Below are 20,743 nucleotides of genomic sequence, written 5' to 3'. Positions count from 1 at the left end.
TTTCATCTGGTACATCCTCCATGGCACCGTACCTCCCGACATGAAGGAAAAACAACGGTTCCTCAGGTGTTCCTCTTGTTACACCTGCTCCGGGGAACATTATATCGACGAGGATTCACCACCCCGTTACTCAAATGCCTTGGTCCAGAGCGGGCGGATTATGTCCTCAGAGAAGTTCACGAGGGAAGTTGTGGACATCATTTGGGCGCCGCCTCACTCGCTAAGAAGGTGCTACGTGCTAGGTACTACTGGCCCACAATGGAAAAAGACGCGACCAACCTCACTCGAAAATGCACCCGTTGCCAACTTTTCGCCGATCTCCATAAAGCCCCGCCAGAAGAACTAACCACAACGCAAGCACCTTGGCCTTTCTGTAGGTGGGGTATGGACATCCTAATGCACCCGTTGCCAACTTTTCGTCGATCTCCATAAAGCCCTGCCAGAAGAACTAACCACAACACAAGCACCTTGGCTTTTCTGTAGGTGGGGTATGGACATCCTGGGGCCTTTCCCTCAAGCAACAGGGCAACTGAAGTTTTTGATTGTCGCCATAGATTATTTTACTAAATGGATAGAGGCAGAATCGTTGGCTACAATCACCTCAGCAAACATCCAGAAATTCACCTGGCGAAACATAATCACTCGTTTCGGCATCCCGTTCGCCATAGTAACGGATAACGGCACCCAATTTGCCGACCGAAGATTCCAAGGATTGTTATCAGGCCTCCATATCAAGCAGCACTTCACTTCAGTAGAGCACCCACAAACTAACGGGCAGGCCGAAGCAGCAAACAAGGTCATCCTGAAAGGGTTGAAGAAAAGGCTAGACGAGTGAAAAGCAAACTGGCCGGATCAGCTCCATCACGTGCTATGGGCATATCGAACCACTCCCCACTCGACGACCAGCGAGTCACCGTTTAATTTAACATACGGCGCAGAGGCCATGATCCCGGTCGAGATAGGAGAACCTACTTGGCGAACAATTCAATTCAACGAGGGCGATAATCAATCCCGCCTCATAAACAACCTCGATGAAGTAGAAGAAATCCGGGAAAGAGCCCATCTCAGAGAAGAAAACATAAAAAAGAAAACCGCGGCGAAATTCAAATCTTCAGTCGTTCCTCGCCAATTTCCCGAAGGGACTCTAGTACTGAGGAGAGCAGACGTAGGACGAGTGAAGGGCAAGTTGGGACCCAATTGGGAAGGGCCTTACCGCGTGATCAGCAAGGTCGGCAAAGGAGCTTACAAGCTTCAAGACTTGGCAGGAAAAAACATCCCCAGAACTTGGAACGCCGCCAACCTCCGGATATTTTATGCCTAACCGACAACCCCATGTGCGGTTGGTCGTCTTCTTTGTAATCTTTTCCACTTATATATATGGTTGGGACGCTATGCTCCGCAAACTATCGTGATGAATCATTTCATGCCGTCTCTAATTATGATTTTTCACCTACACCCAAAGGGCCAGTCTTCGCCCCCTTTGCTTGGTGCCAATTTTGATTTTTTACCTACACCCAAAGGGCCGGTCTTCGCCCCCTTTGCTTGGTGCCAATTATGATTTTTTTACCTACACCCAAAGGGCCGGTCTTCGCCCCCTTTGCTTGGTTCCAATTATGATTTTTCACCTACACTCAAAGGGCCGGTCTTCGCCCCCTTTGCTTGGTGCCAACTATGACTTTTTCCTATATCCAAGGGGCCGGTCTTCACCCCCCTTGCCTGATGCCAACTATGGATTTCACTCCTGCCCATGGGGCCGGCCCTCGCACACTTAAATGGTTTTTCTCTAGTTCTCAAGAAACCATTCCACATTCGCCTAGCTAAAGGCGGGCCAATTCAGAACCAGATCTATCAGATTCAAATCATCCGGAAACATGTCACCCAATTGGTATACAACATCACACAAGAATTTATTAAAGAAGATAAGAGCAAAGATTCTTCATTAAAATGAAAGCGAGTTACAAGGCAATCAAAAAATTACAAGAAACTTAGACCCCAAATTACAAAGGCCCCCCATCTTGGCCAGGAAAAGGCATCAGCACCGGCTCACCATCATCACCCCCCATTAGCAGGCGCCCATCTTCAACATAGGTCCCCAACTGCATCCAAGACCAATCTTTATCCGGATGCGCCAGGGCTAGTTGGGACTGGGCACTCACCCAAGCATCCGCCGCGGCCTCACCCACAGCCTGCTCCAGCTGCTCTCTCTCCTCCTCAAGTGTCCGCACCCGAGCCTCCCGGGACGCTTTCTCTTCACTTAATGCCTGCACCTGCCCAAGAAGTGCAGCATTTTCTCGCTCGGCGGCCTCAGCACGGGCTTTCTAGGCTGCAGACTCCCTTTCTCGACGGCGAAGCGCTTCCTCTTTAGCACAAACAGCCCCTTCAGATTCTACCACTTGGGCGGTCAGTTTTACCTTGTCGCTTTCCAAAAACCCCACACGAGCGGATAGATCCGCCACCTAGGCCTTGGCGACCTCGCCCAATCTGATCAGCTCCGCCTTCTCAACAGCATGGGTATCAGCCATTTTCTGCTTCTCCGCCTCATGCGCAGCCCGGAGTTTCAACGTCGTCGCGTCCGCCACCCGCGCCTCCAGAACCCCGTCCACCTCCAAATACTTCTGGATAGAAGCAATGAGAACAACACTTCCTTTCACATTCTGTAGAAGGACGGATAGGGGCAACTTGTCGAAAGTCTCCTTGGCATGGGCGTTAAGGAGCGCCTGCTCGATAACCTGAGGGATGCTAACAGGAGAAATGCGATCCTGAATCCCCCTAGCCCTCTTTCTCCTGGCCAACTCAGAGGAACGACCAACATCCTCTCCAGCTGGCTGCCCAGAAGGAGGTGGCACCGAGGTCCCGGCTTCGTCCCCACTTGACACGGGCGGGGTAATTCCAGCAGTTTCGGAAGGAAGAGATGCTTTAGTCGGCACAACAGGAGGCGTTTCAGGAGTCGCGTGAACCAGCTCTGTTTCCGCCAAATTCCGAGGCGGCCCCCCACTCTCTGAAGAAGGCGGCGTATCTGCCTGACGGGAAGACCCCTCAGTAGGACAAGGAATGGGGGATGACGCCCTTTGACGCTTGGAAGAAGCAGCATCCTTTTTAGCCAAGGCAGCGGCAGCGGTCCTTTTCAAAAGAAGACTCTTCCTCAGCTTCTCACTCATCTTGGCTTTTAGTTCGACTGCACAAAGAAGAAGAAAAACGTTAATAACAAGATAAACAAATACAGACAAGCAAAGTAATAAAAGATGAACCCAGTCCACCCACCGACGAGGTCCACTAAGGCACCGCCCCCATCACGGATCGCCGAGCAAGGAAGAATTCCCCCCTCGTCAATCCAGTAGGATATGAGTTCAGCAGCTTTCGCCTCTTCCGGAGATAAGTCCCCGATCTCCACCAAAAAGCCCTTGGAAGGACGTTGATGGATCTCCCCCTTCCAAGAAAAAGGGAACCGCGGCTCGCCCGACTTGCTGAGACACCAGTCATTCCACGCCTGCCTGACGTTAACCTTAAAATACCCGCCCTTCCATTTCTTCTCATTTGAAGAAAACGGCTGCAACCTCCGTTTTGGCCGAAATATCAGGCTCGTCCACCCATGGCGTCCTTCCTTTTCTTCATCTGAATTGGTGCGATGTCCGACCCGGAACATCCAGAAGAATAGCTTCAAAGTGCAAGGAAAACACGCCGCCCGTCACATGATCTCGAACGCCCTAATAAACCCCCACGAGTTTGGGGTCAGTTGGCTCGGTGCAAGCTGCAGGTGAACCAGAATCTGAATCTCCCACTCCTCCAGTGGGAGACGAAGCCCCAAGCGCCGGACGTACGCCTCGTACATGAAGAAGGTGTATTTGTCTTTCCTCTCCGCAGCAAAGTCATAACAGACCTTCTCCACTGACTTAGGAGCAACGACCTCGAAACCATGAAACGACTCTTTGGCCAAAGGCAGGCTGAGGGAGCTCCCATAAGGAAACGTACTAGGCGTCCCAAGCACTTCTCTGTCCACCCACCAGTAGCGAGAATCCGCCCCTGTCAATTCCGCTGGAACAGACAGTTGCAGAGCCTTTGATTTATAAGTCCTCATCGTCATGAACCTGCCATCACAAGAATCATCAGATTCAGACTCAGACTCAGAATCGGAACTGCTACTCAAACTAAGCCCGTACTTAGCACGTAGTGAGGCCAAATAGTCATCGACACCCCCCCAACGAAACCCTGCACCTCCACCTCTGAGGGAGGGGGGGACAACACTCAACGGTTCAAGAACCTCCACCAAGGCGTAAGACGAAGGTGGCAATTTTTGGAAACACGGTGGAGGTCCAGGAAGGATCTCCACGTCGGAATCAGACTCATAATCACAAATAAAAACCATGAAGAACAGAAGGTTACCTGGTTTTTTTTTTGAAGAAGTTGGAAGAATCCAAAAGAAGATCACACGAGAAGCAAGAAATCGCAGAGTGAATTCAAGGGTTTTTGAAAATGCGTAAAAGTGGAAACATCACAAAAACCTCTATTTATGGAAGAACCTGAACCATGGGCCAAATCACCAGGCCCATCCATACCCTCATCAGAACCGTAGAAAAACACTCAAGTGCAATCCAATGGAAACCCGAAAAACAAGGGAAATTTGGCAAAATCCAAAGGTCGCGCCACGTGCCAACAGTTAAGCGACCAACGGTCAATCCCAAGACATAATAAAGTTCGGCGGATGGTAAGGGTCACAGAAGATAATGATGAAATGTCCACCCTGGCCAATACACTGCCCAAGGTCATTAACACCCACCACGTGGCGCAAGGAACTAAGGAAATACGTCACAAGTCCCAGAGAGACACCAAGCTACGCAAAATAAATCCATACGCCCAATAGGACAATCACCAGTTCGGAAGCATCCATAACAAGTCTCGCCCGACGCCCTGACCAACCCAATCGATAACCTTTCAACCTCAGGGCGCCGAATCTCATACGGACAGTCCACCCTAGAGAAGGTACCGCCCTCCCACAAGCTCGCCCAACAAAGTCACCATCCGGGTCGCCAAAGCAGATCCCTCACCCAGATCAAAGAAAGCTCATATCAAGTCTCCAAGCATACTCGCCCAGCATCCTGGCAGACTGGGGGCAACTGTTCCTACCCGACGAATTCTAAGAGTCCCAAGCCTAGTCATCAAGGTGGGCCCCACTTGTTAGGACTACCAGAGTTGACCCAAGGGACAACATGCTTTCCGTACTCCACCAACTTACCTGCCAGCGCAACAGACAGGTCACAGAACGGACACCCAACCAACCGCAAGCTAGAAGACAAGAACGACACAGTGTACGACCCTAGCAGGCCGCCTGACACGGGAAAAGCAACTCCCGACAACACCTTTGGTCGGTCACGCGTCGCACCACCAGTCAAGAACTCAATGTCAACTCTCCCTTCTATAAATAGGGATATCTACCAATATGAAGCATATCAATCTCTTCACTCTCATATATTACTCATCCTATCTGCTATTCTCTAACTAATTCATACACTGACTTGATCGTCGGAAAACCTTTTCAGGTACCTCCACCGGCGGGTCCAACTCTCCTACTTCCTCCTATTGCTTTGACGACTACCTCCTGCCTCTCCATCAACATCTGATCAACCATAGTCCGTATCCTTGTGTTCTAATAAAGAACAGTAACTATTATATATTTTACTAATTGATATATATGTTACTAATCATGAATTGTATTGTTATATATGCTTTATAATTTTTTATAATAATAGTAGTAATGTTTATCCTTTAATGGATAAACAATATCTTTTGGAAGACATTTTGAATTTTCAATTGATGCAAGATTTTTTATAAAAAAAGTAAATGGAAAAACTGTGGTACCGAACCGAACCATTCAAGAACGGTTCGGTTCGGTTCTTATAGTTAAATTTGCGGTTAATTGAGCAGAATCGAACCACATGTTTTTGATCGGTTCGGTCACTAAAATGTACCAAAAACCGAACCAAACTGAATTTTTACACCCCTAAATTTCCAAGGTTAACAACTACCTAGTTTCATAGACTACTCATATTTTGACAACACTCTTCCAACAAAGAAGGAATAAATCTCAACCAAAACTTATATTTGATCCTTTAATTCAACCAGACTAAATCAATTCGTAAGTAAAGTTAGAGATCCATAAGACCATTTTCTCCTCAAATCTAATCAAAATTACACCACGCATATGCTAATGCACAACAAACAAAACGTTAACACAAGTGGACATGAAGCACCCTTGAAAAGGAGATCTCCTTGCAATCTAATCATGTATTGTCCTCTTTCACAAGTCCGGATTGTTGTGGCAGTTTGTTCATAGTATTGACTGATCTTAAACCAAAGTTTAGAGTGCATAATAATATTTAATTATAATTATAATTAATTAATTGAGTAACAATAAAATATAAATAAAAATTTATAATTTTTTTAAAGTTTCAAAATAATATATTAATTCTAAATAATATTTTAACAATTAAAAATATTAAATAATAATGTACGTTCATTTAAAGTGTTGTTTTTCATTCTTTTAAAGACTGAAACTCATTAATAATTGAATCAGTAATAAAAATTTTAGTTATATGATTTTCAATATAAATAAGAAAGTTGTCATTAAGAAACCCATATTGATTTAATGATTGAATTAGTGTATGCTATAACATAAATTCATAATGTATTAATAATATCTATAACTACAATCCAGTACTGAATTAGTGTATGCTATAACATAAATTCAGAATGTATTAACAAATAATGTATGAATTTATGAGTGATGAGGAAAATCATATATCAATTTTTTGGGTAAAAAACACATACAAAAATTCACTCTCAATCATGTAGTATTTTGCTGCATGGTGAATATAATAACGAAATTGTTTATTGCATGTGTGTCATCCAAAATTAATAAATTAAGTTTTAATTTAATCACTTACTTTGAGGATAAAGTAAACACTTTACATAAGTAATGCTATATTCCATGTCAAATTCTCCTATACTATAAAAAAAAATGATATATGTCACATATAAATTGAGTAACAATAAAACATAAGATGTTGCAATTATAATTAATTAATTGAGTACTAATGTAACATAAATGATCATATATAATTATTTTAAAGTTTGAAAATAACACATTACTTCTAAATAATATTTTAACAACTAAATATATTAAATAATAATGTCGTTTTTCACATATTACTTTATTTAAAGTGTCATTTTTTCATTTTTTAAAGACTTAAATTCATTGATGATTGAATGAGAAATAAAAATTTCAGTTATTTTATTTTCAAAATAAATCAGAAAGTTGTCATCAAAAAACCTATCTTAATTAATGATTGAATCAACGTATGCTATAACATTAATTCAGAATGTATTAACACTATTATAACTACAATCCAATATGGAGTAAAGATATTCTAATATTAAATTATCGATTGAGAAAATATAGCAAAAATAAAGTATTGGTGAAAACAAATACAAATAATGTATGAATTTATGAGTGATAATGAGAATCATGTAATAAATTTTTTGGTAACAAAAATACATACAAAAATCCATTCTGAATGGTGTGGTGTTGATTTTTTTACTATAGCTACAAAACCCTGCAATATTGTATGGCTCTATGCCGCATAGTGGATATAATAATGAAATTATTTCTTGCATATCTACTGTCAAAAATTAATAAATTAAGTTTTAATATAATGACTCACTTGAAGGATAAAATAATATTTTAAATAAAGTAAATGTTATATTCTCATATAAATTCTCCAGCACTTATTATATTTTATTTGAATTAATTATACTTATCATAATTTTTTTTTGTTTAAAAAATTATATTTAACTCTAATGTCCTGAATAGATAATAACTTTGTAATGTATCTATATAATTATTAGCAAATTAGTTTGTATATGTTTTAAAAAGAAATAAACTGAATTTTTACACCCCTAAATTTCCAAGGTTAACAACTACCTAGTTTCATAGACTACTCATATTTTGACAACACTCTTCCAACAAAGAAGGAATAAATCTCAACCAAAACTTATATTTGATCCTTTAATTCAACCAGACTAAATCAATTCGTAAGTAAAGTTAGAGATCCATAAGACCATTTTCTCCTCAAATCTAATCAAAATTACACCACGCATATGCTAATGCACAACAAACAAAACGTTAACACAAGTGGACATGAAGCACCCTTGAAAAGGAGATCTCCTTGCAATCTAATCATGTATTGTCCTCTTTCACAAGTCCGGATTGTTGTGGCAGTTTGTTCATAGTATTGACTGATCTTAAACCAAAGTTTAGAGTGCATAATAATATTTAATTATAATTATAATTAATTAATTGAGTAACAATAAAATATAAATAAAAATTTATAATTTTTTTAAAGTTTCAAAATAATATATTAATTCTAAATAATATTTTAACAATTAAAAATATTAAATAATAATGTACGTTCATTTAAAGTGTTGTTTTTCATTCTTTTAAAGACTGAAACTCATTAATAATTGAATCAGTAATAAAAATTTTAGTTATATGATTTTCAATATAAATAAGAAAGTTGTCATTAAGAAACCCATATTGATTTAATGATTGAATTAGTGTATGCTATAACATAAATTCATAATGTATTAATAATATCTATAACTACAATCCAGTACTGAATTAGTGTATGCTATAACATAAATTCAGAATGTATTAACAAATAATGTATGAATTTATGAGTGATGAGGAAAATCATATATCAATTTTTTGGGTAAAAAACACATACAAAAATTCACTCTCAATCATGTAGTATTTTGCTGCATGGTGAATATAATAACGAAATTGTTTATTGCATGTGTGTCATCCAAAATTAATAAATTAAGTTTTAATTTAATCACTTACTTTGAGGATAAAGTAAACACTTTACATAAGTAATGCTATATTCCATGTCAAATTCTCCTATACTATAAAAAAAAATGATATATGTCACATATAAATTGAGTAACAATAAAACATAAGATGTTGCAATTATAATTAATTAATTGAGTACTAATGTAACATAAATGATCATATATAATTATTTTAAAGTTTGAAAATAACACATTACTTCTAAATAATATTTTAACAACTAAATATATTAAATAATAATGTCGTTTTTCACATATTACTTTATTTAAAGTGTCATTTTTTCATTTTTTAAAGACTTAAATTCATTGATGATTGAATGAGAAATAAAAATTTCAGTTATTTTATTTTCAAAATAAATCAGAAAGTTGTCATCAAAAAACCTATCTTAATTAATGATTGAATCAACGTATGCTATAACATTAATTCAGAATGTATTAACACTATTATAACTACAATCCAATATGGAGTAAAGATATTCTAATATTAAATTATCGATTGAGAAAATATAGCAAAAATAAAGTATTGGTGAAAACAAATACAAATAATGTATGAATTTATGAGTGATAATGAGAATCATGTAATAAATTTTTTGGTAACAAAAATACATACAAAAATCCATTCTGAATGGTGTGGTGTTGATTTTTTTACTATAGCTACAAAACCCTGCAATATTGTATGGCTCTATGCCGCATAGTGGATATAATAATGAAATTATTTCTTGCATATCTACTGTCAAAAATTAATAAATTAAGTTTTAATATAATGACTCACTTGAAGGATAAAATAATATTTTAAATAAAGTAAATGTTATATTCTCATATAAATTCTCCAGCACTTATTATATTTTATTTGAATTAATTATACTTATCATAATTTTTTTTTGTTTAAAAAATTATATTTAACTCTAATGTCCTGAATAGATAATAACTTTGTAATGTATCTATATAATTATTAGCAAATTAGTTTGTATATGTTTTAAAAAGAAATATAATTTGTATTATTTTACTGAAACTCAACTAGTGAGTGTGATATTTAATGTTAAAATTATAATTTAATAAAAATAACAAAGGGGATAGACTAAGATCAAAGAAAGTAAAAATCTGCAGACGCTCTACGTCTTTCGAGTCTCCACGCGGCCTTTAAGGTTTGGTATCTCCGGAAATTGGAATATCCATTCGTACAATCTATTACTCCTTCACTAATTTTATTTACTTTTTAATGCATCACTTATGCTTCAGAGGCTTTGTTTTCTCCCTATGAATTGATAGTGATGATTTGTATTTTGAGGATATATCAATTTGATTTTTAGTTATGACTATAGTCAATATAATCGTTATTGATACTTCATGTTAAATTTTTAAATTTTGTATTCTGCGATTTATTGTGCTCTTTATCTTGGGGTGTTTTCAGGGCATTGTTTGAACAAAATTGATTTAGTTCTCAATATTGACGTTAACACATGAATACATAGATAGTCACATTGATGTAGTTTTTTTGTCTTGTATGAGGCTTTTATTTTGAAATATCTCAGGTTTGTTTGCGGCTTAGGTTTTGGAGCGGAAAAAACAGAATAAAAGGCTACGAGATATGACTCTGAAACCTCCCATTTCCGTTCATTCCCCTCTAAAACCGAACTCGCAAATAGACCCTGAAACTCTCGGGGCTATCTTCATTGAACAAAATTTAAGCACCACTCATTATTTCTCTGCTGATTCATTAAACAAAATGTCTACTATGTTATGTTGCATTCTAGTGACCTGAAATCATCAACCTACCCAATGGCTTAGGCAGCCAACATTTGATTTTTTGAATTGCTTGAGTTTCATTTGGCAGGCTTTGGAGGTAAAATACTCTGTCCATTTTCCCCTTTCCTTTTCTATCTTTTAAATGGAAGAGAATTGTAGTCTCTCATTTTTTCTGCAAATTTGTACAAATATTCTTTGTTTTTGAGGCTGATAACTTGATATTTAGTAGAAAAGACCCAAAATTCATGATAGAGAAGAGAGAAGAGAGAGTAAACTAACTGAATCTGTTATCCTATTATTATTATTATTATTATTATTATTATTAATGATGCAGATAGATTGAGTCACCATTTATAGGTAGGGACTTAATCAAGGGAAGTGTAACAGCTGTCATAACAAACAGATAACGACCAACAGTAGCAGTTCATAGCTATATTACTCTAATAATATTCAATATTCTATCATAATTTAACATTCTAGAAATTTGGAAAATGGTTAGCGTTGTATATGGTTTAAGATGTTTGGTTGCCATTTTGGTGTTGACCTTTATTTCCTGAACACATGAACACTTTAAGTACAGATTCTGCTACGAATTAAAATGCTTAAGTATGGAGCTCGTAAATGGTTTCACGATTTTAAACATGGGAAAATTAATAAAGAGAATGGTAAATAGCTTTATAAGTATTTACAACATTTATGAGTCAATATGAGGAATTTCAATAGGACTAGGTATTCATTAATTGTAGGCACATTATTGTTACTGGCCTGCTCCACTTACCAAGTTTAGGTAATTGATTGTAAGTCGTCAATATTTGTTTATTGCAGCTCAAAGTCTCTAACGACTGCTCAACAGGTGTTCTGTTTAGAGGCCAACATGAGCTTTGCTGTACCATCAGTTGGTTCTGCTGGTAAGTTTACCTCTGCAGTCAACACCTCTATGAGTTGTGCTTGCCATTTCTGGGTGTAATTTATCTACTGGGGAGTTTTTCCTCCATTACCTGGGTTTTATTTGGATGAATGAGTAACATTAACTCTTAACTTCCATGGAGTTGTAAGAAGGAAAGCTGATATCCGATTTGCTTTCTTTTTGTTATCACTCTCTGTTTACTTTAATATGTCTCCATCGTAGGTGGTAGATCTGCTCTAAGAGCCTTTGAGTTTGGAAGAACATATGTTGTTAGGCCTAAGGGTAAACACCAAGCAACTATAGTTTGGTTGCACGGCCTCGGTGATAATGGCTCCAGGTGATATGACATTTCCTATTCCTTTTTGACATACTCATATTACTGAGTATTCATTCATGGTTGGGAGATAAATTGAGTGCTCTTTTATTTTTCAGGCTTTATTTATAACTTTTTTTATTACCTAGGTAGTTATTTTCAACTTTTAGCCCCTTTCATTAAATTCGAAGTTATCATAAAATGTTTCATTCAGAACTTATATGTCTATGTTCTGTGACCTAGATAAAAGTTAGATTTTTTGGGGATAAAATACATAATAAACGTTAGTTAAGTATTTGAAACACTTTCAACAGGATTTGAATCTCTAATAAGTACAGCTGCAGGCATTCAACTTAACCTCCTAGACTAGAACAATAAATTATGAGATTGATCTTTTTAGGCATGAGCTGTGCTATAAAATCAACCGAATTAAAGTGGCTCACTCTTGATTAGTTCCATTGATATTGATATTTTATAATTGTTATAGTACTATTGAAGTACTCATATTTGAAAATAAAATTCTTTTCCAATCTATTATAACATATACTTTTTTAAAGAATTGTTCTAGTGCATCTTGGTAATTGAAATTGTCACTTCAGTTTTGATGTAAAGTTGTAAATAGACTATCTAAATAACATTCCTTATTATTATTTTTTGAATACATGACTTCCATCTCTGATTTATTCTTTCTTCAAACCTTCTTTTAATTTATTTTGTTGTTAAAAGGAAAAACTTATGACAATGTTAATATTTAACATGTCCAACTTGAGACCACTCCTATTCTTTCTGCTCAAACACAAAACAGGATCCATAAGAGAGGGGCATAAATCAGACAAGGAATACAGTAGGAGTACCAGTTAGGGCCAACTTAAGTTGATGTTTTAGCATGATTTTAATCATGCGGCTATAACATAGAAGTTGGAACCTCATTTTTGTTTTGCTTTTGCAGTTGGTCCCAGCTGTTAGAGACCCTTCCTCTTCCAAATGTAAGGACCTTTGAATTGTTAAAGGAGAACTTATATGGCTAATGCAGTTACTTAATCTAGGAACCTGTAAGATCGTCTCTATCACAATTAAAAAGTTCATGTATCTTAATTGTATTTTGCAGATTAAATGGATTTGTCCAACTGCTCCGACTCGACCAATATCTATATTTGGTGGCTTTCCTTCTACTGCTTGTAAGTTTGATTGTTTTGTAATCTCTGATTATGGCCACCAATCTCTAGCTTTTAAGGTTTGCATATTCTATAAGCGGGCTTGTGTGCTGCCACATAGTAAAGGGCGACCCAGTGCCCAAGGTTCCCACCTAGTGGGGTCTAGGGAGAGTAGTTGTGCGCAGCTTATTCTCGCAAGCGACGAGGCTGCTTCTAGGATTTGAGCCGATGACATTTAGGTCACAGGGCAAACAACCTTATCGTTGTGCTGAGACTCACCCTCATTTTAGTTTAACAATAATCATATCTTATTGCAATCGAGTATGTGAATGTATTCAAGGACAAAGATGATACTTAAGTGTTTATAAATCTTAAAATGAACCTTAAATTGGTGTTCATTAACTTTGACTTGATATGTTATAGGGTTTGATGTGGGAGAACTTTCAGAAGATGCTCCTGATGATCTAGAAGGTTTGGATGCTTCAGCTGCACATGTTGCTAATTTGTTGTCTACAGAACCTGCAGACAGTAGGTTTCTCTTGAAACTCTACATTTTATTTCTTTATAACCTCCCTTTAGTGATTTTCTTTTCTAAGAAATTTATTTAATGAATGCCATGTTTTGTGACATAAAACATGTTTTGATGCTAGATTATTATAAAGTTCGAACCTCTAATTGTAATAGCACAATTTTCTCGTCCGAGTCCTTAATTATAAAATTTTATTTAGAAATTTACCCTGATGCGACCTTTACATAATTGAGCTAATTTAAAAGTTAGACATGAATTTGTGTACCAAATTATAAAATAGAATAAAGAAATAAGGGTTGCCCAGTGCATGAAATTCCCTTCTATTGGGGTCTGGGGAGGGTAGATGTATGTAGCCTTATTCTCACACGTAAAGAAGTTGTTTCCAAGATTTGAAACCCATGGCCTCCAGATGACAAGGCAAACAAACTTACTATTGTGTCTAGGCTTACCCTTTAAAATAGAATAAAGAAATAAAGAGAAAAGATTATAAATGAATAGGTGTCGCACCTCGATTTTCCCAGTCCCTAGACTTCCTTAAAGTTTTAAAAAAAGACTCCGGACAAAATTGGGTATTTACAATAGGGAAAATGGAGCAGCATTATTTTCTTTATTTTTGGATACTGGTAAACTTTTGAACCTTCTGCCACCCATATCAACAATATAAAGGTGGTCAACGTGAAGATCCCAATAAAATTCACTTTAAGAATTTGCATATTAAAATATACAATGATCCACATAACTTATTTTCTATTATTCACCACACCAAAACAAATTATCATTTAATAATTCATGTAAGTGTGTTTTAGTGAATTTGTATGTTGTCGAATGATAAGTTTGGTATATGCGCTTAACTTTCTTAAAACTTATTGCATTTATGCTGAGGCTGAAAGTGCAAATCCTCAATTTCAAAATGTTGTTAGAGGGCTATGGATTTGTAACTAATACTGCATAATTATAATATTTTTGTTGTGATAGGTAACCCCTAGTCAATTAGCTAAAACACTGTTAGAAAACTGTTATTGAGTTTGTTAGTTAATTAGTTGGGGCTGGGATGGCTAAAGAAATAAGGCATGTTGCCTATAAATAGGAGAGGGGTTAGAAGGTTAGGACATCTAGTCATTTTCAGAGAGAATTGGGGCCTTTGGCTTAGGGAGAGTTCCAGGTCTCTCAAATACCTAAAGAATTCAGTTTATTCATAGTGATTTCGATCAATAATATTGTAATGTGTTCATACTGGAATTTCTTTTGGCCCATGGATTCGTTCAAATTTCGTTTACAATTATGGTTATTTGCATGCACAATTCCTCTTATTTCAGAGTTCGTGCTTACATGCATAGTTAGAAATGGTGGCCATTATATTGTTGTTGTAGTTCCAGTAGTGCTGCCTTACAAGAAGTTTTGATTACTTGTTGAAATGAGAGATAAAATGAGTGGGCTATATGGTACTGTTGCAACCACAATCGGAAGATTGAGTAATGCTGCCTATACAAGAACTGCTATGTTTGGAACTATAGCTGATGAGATTGGAGAAATTATAAAAGAGGAATAAGCCAGTCGAAAATGGTGAAGTGATGAATTCCAAACTTGTTTGCAGGAAAATGGTTGAAGGTGCTTCCATTGGGACCTTAGAAAATGCTTTGATTGCTAGTGTTTTGGGAAACACTGTAAAGGTTTCAGTTACTGTTGTCGATGCAAGTCTACTGATTCATGATGATTTTTGCCAAGAAGGACTGGTTGCTGTTGTCTTTGAGAGTGCTCAGGTGTTTAGCATGGTTGAAGTGGGCATTAAAGAAGATCAATGGAACCCTGGTGGACATTCTTATACAACATTCATAGCAAGGTCATCCTACTTCAAACAGTGGGATCCTGATTGAATTTGTTTTTGAAACCCACTTTCTGTCACCTTGTGGACAAGGCGAATGTTTAGGGGGGAATATTGATAGGTAACCCCAAGTCAGTTAATTAGAATGTGGTTAGGAATCTGTTATTGAGTTAGTTAGTCAGGGCTGGGATAGCTAGAGAAATAAGGTGTTGCCTATAAATAATAGAGGAGTTAGAAGATGAGGATATCTAGTCATTTATAGAGAGAATTGGGGGCTTTGGCATAGGGAGATTTCTAGGTCCCTCAAATACCTAGAGAATTCAATGTATTCATAGTGATTTCCATCAATAATAGTCAGTTCTTATCCTAATATGGCCTACTTTATATCATAGTGGGGTTATGGCTTGGTTGTTGTTGTTGATAGTTTTATAATGCTTCTTGCCAACGTTAGGGAAACAAGTATGTTACATTGATTTCAAGTTTGCTATTTGTTTAACAGTTAAGCTTGGTGTTGGAGGGTTTAGCATGGGAGCGGCTACTGCCCTTTACTCCGGAACCTGCTTCACTGTTGGAAAATATGGGAATGGCAGTCCTTATCCGGCGAACTTAAGTGCAGCTGTTGGTTTAAGTGGCTGGCTTCCATGTGCAAAGTCTGGTCTTTTGGTTCTACTTAAGTTGTATTAGTTTGGCTCCATCTACCTCCTTTTTGGATATTATTTAACGAAATTGTTATGTTTCTCCTCATGTCTAGGACCTTGAGCAACAAGTTACAAGGGGTAGGTGAAGCTGCAGGACGTGCTCAATCCTTTCCTGTTTTGCTGTGCCATGGAAAAGGTAATTCTGTGTAATTAAAAATATTTTCTTTACAGAAGAATGTTTTTTTGAACAGAACTGTGGTAACGTACAACTACAATATAATACCAAATCCTCCATGTTGTAAAATATTAAATACAACAAAATAAATAAATAATAATATCCAAATAACCAGGGTGTAAAAACTAAATGCAGCGAGGCTGCCCAGTCTCTCTAAGATTCAAGACACCATCAACCTTCAAGTAGCCATTAGTAAAATACATTGAAACCAAAAGTAGAGCACTTTTGCGAATCCAATTTGGTGGCGAAGTTCCTTCAGTCGCACACACCTTAGGACTGCACCGAATGCACACTGTACCTAATCCTTTATGCTGAACCTATAAAAGTCGCTGCAAAGTCGAGAAACACACGATGTGCTCTCTAATAATCCCAAAAGATTTTTCTTAAGAAAAGTAGCCACCTTTCCAAGTATATAAGAATAACTAGCCCACTGTAGTGGCTTAATATCCTGAACAAGAGTCATGTACGGTTTTCAAACCTGCAGTACGTTATTTTTATTACATTAAAGTAAAACTGAAAAAATCTTGATTCAGTAGTTTCTCCATCATTCATATCTCTATGGAAATGAAATTATGAAAGTAAAGCATGATCCTGAGTATTAGGCAAAATTTACCTGCATGTCAAAATTTGAATCCTAGAGTCGTTAGAATGGAGAGGGTTTTATCTGATAACCACCCTCAACCCAACTATTTCTTTATTGCTTGATCATTAGGAAAGAACAAAAGAAACATATTTCTTTTGGTACTACTAAGGTTATCCTCCACCTTATGATAAGGAATTAATCCCTTCAGGATGTATGACGGCCTCTCCCAACAAGTGTCGCTCCTAGGAACTGAACCTTTGATCTTTTGGTCTTTATGGGATCTAGCAGGACCTTATACTGCTAGACCAATGCCTTGTTAGTAACAGAAGAAACATCTAATTCTTTCTTCAGCAACTTTTGATATAGGGTAAACGTCTTGGTAGGATACCTAGTCAGACAAAAAAAAGGCACCGAAAGTTCTCTTTATTATTTTAAGAACTAGCTTTTCTAACCTCACAATGAACTAATTGTCGCATAAAATTTTACTGTCCACTTCTATGGAAGTTCAAGGTGTTATGTAGTTAACGAAAATGGTCTAAGTGCCAAGAAGTAGGTGCAACAGTTCACCGGTAGGCCTCAGTATTCTGTACTCATGATTTAACAAAATAAAAAGGGCAGCCCAATGTAGGCTTTCACTTAGTGGGGTCTGGGGAGGGTAGATGTGCGCAGCCTTACCCCAAGATTTAAACTCTGTCACTAAGCAACAATCTTACCGTTATGTTATGCTGTAACAAAATATTGTAAAATATTCTATCACTTATTAGAACATAGAGAAAGTATAGCCAGAAAGACAGTCACTGTTAACAGACTATATTCCTTTAGTTGCCGGTGTTTGTTTAAGATTTAACATTATTCATCGATTTTTTGTCAAATATTGGAAGACCATTTTAATCAAATACTCTTTTTGAAGGTTTTAAACATAACTTACGGCACAATGATCGATTCTTGAAAAGGAAAACATATCTTAAACTTATATCTTTACTTATAATCTCAATTGTTGAGTTAGGTTGTACCAACCATTGAAGTATTTATTAGCTCACAAGGCATACAGTTTCATTTTGTATCCTGCTAAATTACTAGAGAATTGTCTTCATTTCTGCTCACATCACAACTATAGGGTATTTTTACCTAACTACATAATAACATTTGCCTGTCATATTCTTTCAGGTGATGATGTGGTCTCCTTTAAATTTGGTGATAAATCATCAAAATGCTTAAGTTCAACTGGATTTCAGGATGTAACTTTTAAGGCTTATAATGGGTAATAAACAAACTTCTCTTTAAGATTATGTTCTAGTTTTTATACAACCCTTTTATAACCATGACACATTTTGAATTTTAATTCGGCTTCTCTTTTCGGTTCTGACTTGAAAATAGGCTTGGCCACTACACAATTCCGGGAGAGATGGATGAGGTTTGTGCTTGGCTAAGGTCAAAATTAGGCCTTGAAGGGACTTCTGCCTAGTTAGCAAGGAAAGGAAGGAAATATAAAAGGTTGTTTCCTTTTTTGTCTATTGTAATGTTATGTTGTGGCATATTTGCTTATTGAGATCTGTTATGATTTACAAGATAGAGCAATGTACGACCGACCACATGTGGCAACCTTTGCAATAAGCCAAAAGTTGTCCCAAAGTTGTCACTCTGGGTTGTACATGATATATCCATAGCCAAATTTGTTAACACTTAGACATGAGAACATTTTCAAGACAATGTACTACTGAAACAAAGGTTGGTGGGTGTTAAGAATGGTGATGACATGCTCTTACTTAAGTTCTAATTTATTCTGCTGGAAAGGGTACTTCATTTGTGTTAATTTGTTCAGTTTGGATGCATGTCAGTGCCTTGACCCCAATTGGGTGGTATATTGGTTTGGGTTTCTAGTCTAATTAAAATATGATAGTATATTTCGTTTATATTTTGGGTTAATAATCGAGTGCCTGAGTAAATAGGAAGATTAGCCTTTGAAAGATGGGAGCATATCAACTGTCCTAGAATGTATGACGTTTTATGTGTCATGAATAGTGATTGGTCAAAAAAATTGTATTTACATTAAAAGTTTTATTATGAAGTATTTATGGTCAACTATAATTTATGATACATGAAGTGATGCATATTGTAGGGTAAAAGATGTGCTCCATGTCTGACTTTAGTCTCCCTGATTTTAATTGCAAACACTTAGTCCCTTAAATTTATAAAAGTGCAAACTTTATATCAAACTGATTTTCTAACTAAATTAGACAGATCCGCCCGCTAATTCCTTAATAAATAGAAAGGCTTCTACACTCTCACGTCACACTTTAAATATACTAAAGCTATGTGTAGGAGTTACGAGGGAAATAGAAGGAGACCAGGAGAGAGATCAAAGGATTAGGAAGGAGAAATGATGTAATTATCTTTTTTGTTTGAGAGTATGAAATTTGTATGAGCAAGACAAACTAATGATTTTTTTTTTTCCTTTAAAAATATAATTAATAATGAGAAATTAACAAAAATATATAATTATATAATTTTACTAAAACTATTCTAGTATTTTTACTTTTTTAGAAAAACTTTAAATTTGGGAAACTATAAAAATAGACACGAAGAGTTTTAAAAGGTTTGAGAAACCCTCTAAAACATTCATCTCTCTTTCATCCAACCCAAAACAAGAGGAGGTTTTCTAAAACCACCCCTTCTTTTCCCCTCCAAGGTCACACTCTTAAACAAAACCTAAGTTAACTATGATTTTAATTTTTTATAAATTTAAATCTAATTAGCCCTAAAATTCCAAATCATAGATTCATTCCACCTCAATTTCTTCTTCTACTCCTCATTTCAGCATTGGCAAAGCATGCATTTGAGGAAACTATATCCAAAGGCAAAATCTCACTTTTCTCTAAGGTAGAAAACCCCATTATCTGCTTCATCACTCCCACCAGCGCCATGGATTTCTCGTCCATGACAAGTTATATGTGGTTGAGCAAAGGTTATCATAGGGTTGGACCTTCCTAGTGAGTTCTAATTGATGACTAAGATGGTGATGAGCTCCTCTCCGATACCTGAAATATAAGGAGATGTATAAAATTATATGTTTTTAATTTATTTAATTTAAAAAATAAAAAAATCTAGACTCTTAAATTTTGTGTGCCAAATTTCAAAATTTGGTTATAGTACTAGAGAGAATTCCAACTTATGATAATGTGTCTACCTTTTGGGCTTTATTATTATTCTCATTTGCATACACTTGCATCTATGATAACGCAGTGAGAGAGATACCTTGGTGGTGTGACCTGTTTGAGGGATATTGTGGGTAAGGATTGATCTACAATAGGTATAATAACTCTTTGATGATACATAACTCTCTTATGAAACATGATAGTCTTTGATACCTCATTGAAGGTTTCTTGGTTGATGAGGGGGTAAGAGCTAACCACATGTTTGCGAGAATTCGATAATGTCGACTGCATAACATGTGTTGATGAGGTACTAATAGCTGCACAAAGGTACTTTTCTATACAAATGTTGTTGACGCTATGTTTGGGGCCATATTAGTTGACATGCATTCATTTACAAAGAGTGAATAGCTGCATACACATTGTTATTAGGAACAAAAGATTAGGACTCACAGGTACTCATACGTAAAATTTGTATTTGCCCATTTCACAAATGAATACTCACCAATTTTGAACACGAGTTTTTCAAAATAATCATAATATATATGAATGGACATGTGTATTGTGCTACTCATGTCCACTGATACCCATGATTTATGCAATGACATTATTATCCCTAAATCCCTAATTTCTCGCACTCTTCTTGATTTCTTTCATCGCGTGTTCCTATTATTCATGCAGATACATCTAGTTAATCATGTTTTGGTCTTGCCACAAACTCAATCTAAAAGACCTTTTATATTATGTCAGTTTTTCTCAATAATTA

The 20,743-nt window shown here is 36.5% G+C and overlaps 2 protein-coding genes across 6 annotated transcripts; both read left to right on the top strand.

The window, feature by feature from the left end:
* LOC109342402 (uncharacterized protein K02A2.6-like) lies at nt 41–835 on the top strand. The gene is made up of 2 exons (XM_019580393.1): nt 41–228; nt 484–835. Exons 1-2 carry the CDS (start codon nt 41–43, stop codon nt 833–835), a joined length of 540 nt encoding a protein of 179 aa, XP_019435938.1.
* Nucleotides 9,946–18,631, top strand: LOC109343581 (acyl-protein thioesterase 2-like). Of its 5 annotated transcripts, none has more exons than XM_019581942.1 (10): nt 9,946–10,043; nt 11,470–11,552; nt 11,774–11,888; nt 12,814–12,850; nt 12,973–13,042; nt 13,442–13,546; nt 15,869–16,019; nt 16,121–16,203; nt 17,993–18,086; nt 18,203–18,631. In XM_019581942.1, the coding sequence occupies exons 2-10, from the start codon at nt 11,519–11,521 to the stop codon at nt 18,288–18,290; spliced, it is 777 nt and encodes a 258-aa protein (XP_019437487.1). In that variant the 5' UTR covers nt 9,946–10,043; nt 11,470–11,518; the 3' UTR covers nt 18,291–18,631. The 5 variants fall into 5 exon arrangements, with proteins under 5 accessions (XP_019437487.1, XP_019437489.1, XP_019437488.1 ...); XM_019581944.1 differs by having other exon boundaries at nt 9,973–10,044; nt 11,498–11,552; XM_019581943.1 differs by having other exon boundaries at nt 9,977–10,043; nt 11,490–11,552.

Source organism: Lupinus angustifolius, chromosome LG03 (genome assembly GCF_001865875.1).
Source record: "Lupinus angustifolius cultivar Tanjil chromosome LG03, LupAngTanjil_v1.0, whole genome shotgun sequence".
Taxonomy (NCBI): domain Eukaryota; kingdom Viridiplantae; phylum Streptophyta; class Magnoliopsida; order Fabales; family Fabaceae; genus Lupinus; species Lupinus angustifolius.
The sequence above is the reverse complement of the archived record's forward strand: the minus strand, read 5'-3'. Positions and strand labels throughout refer to the sequence as shown.

What these genes read in the sequence shown, in the direction of transcription:
- LOC109342402 (XM_019580393.1), top strand. Translation starts at nt 41, where the DNA reads ATGAAGGAAAAACAACGGTTCCTCAGGTGTTCCTCTTGTTACACCTGC. An exon ending in CCGCCTCACTCGCTAAGAAG is followed by an intron (nt 229 to 483) that starts GTGCTACGTGCT and finishes GCTTTTCTGTAG; the next exon opens with GTGGGGTATGGACATCCTGG.
- LOC109343581 (XM_019581942.1), top strand. Translation starts at nt 11,519, where the DNA reads ATGAGCTTTGCTGTACCATCAGTTGGTTCTGCTG. An exon ending in AGACCCTTCCTCTTCCAAAT is followed by an intron (nt 12,851 to 12,972) that starts GTAAGGACCTTT and finishes TGTATTTTGCAG; the next exon opens with ATTAAATGGATTTGTCCAAC. An exon ending in GTCTACAGAACCTGCAGACA is followed by an intron (nt 13,547 to 15,868) that starts GTAGGTTTCTCT and finishes TTTGTTTAACAG; the next exon opens with TTAAGCTTGGTGTTGGAGGG.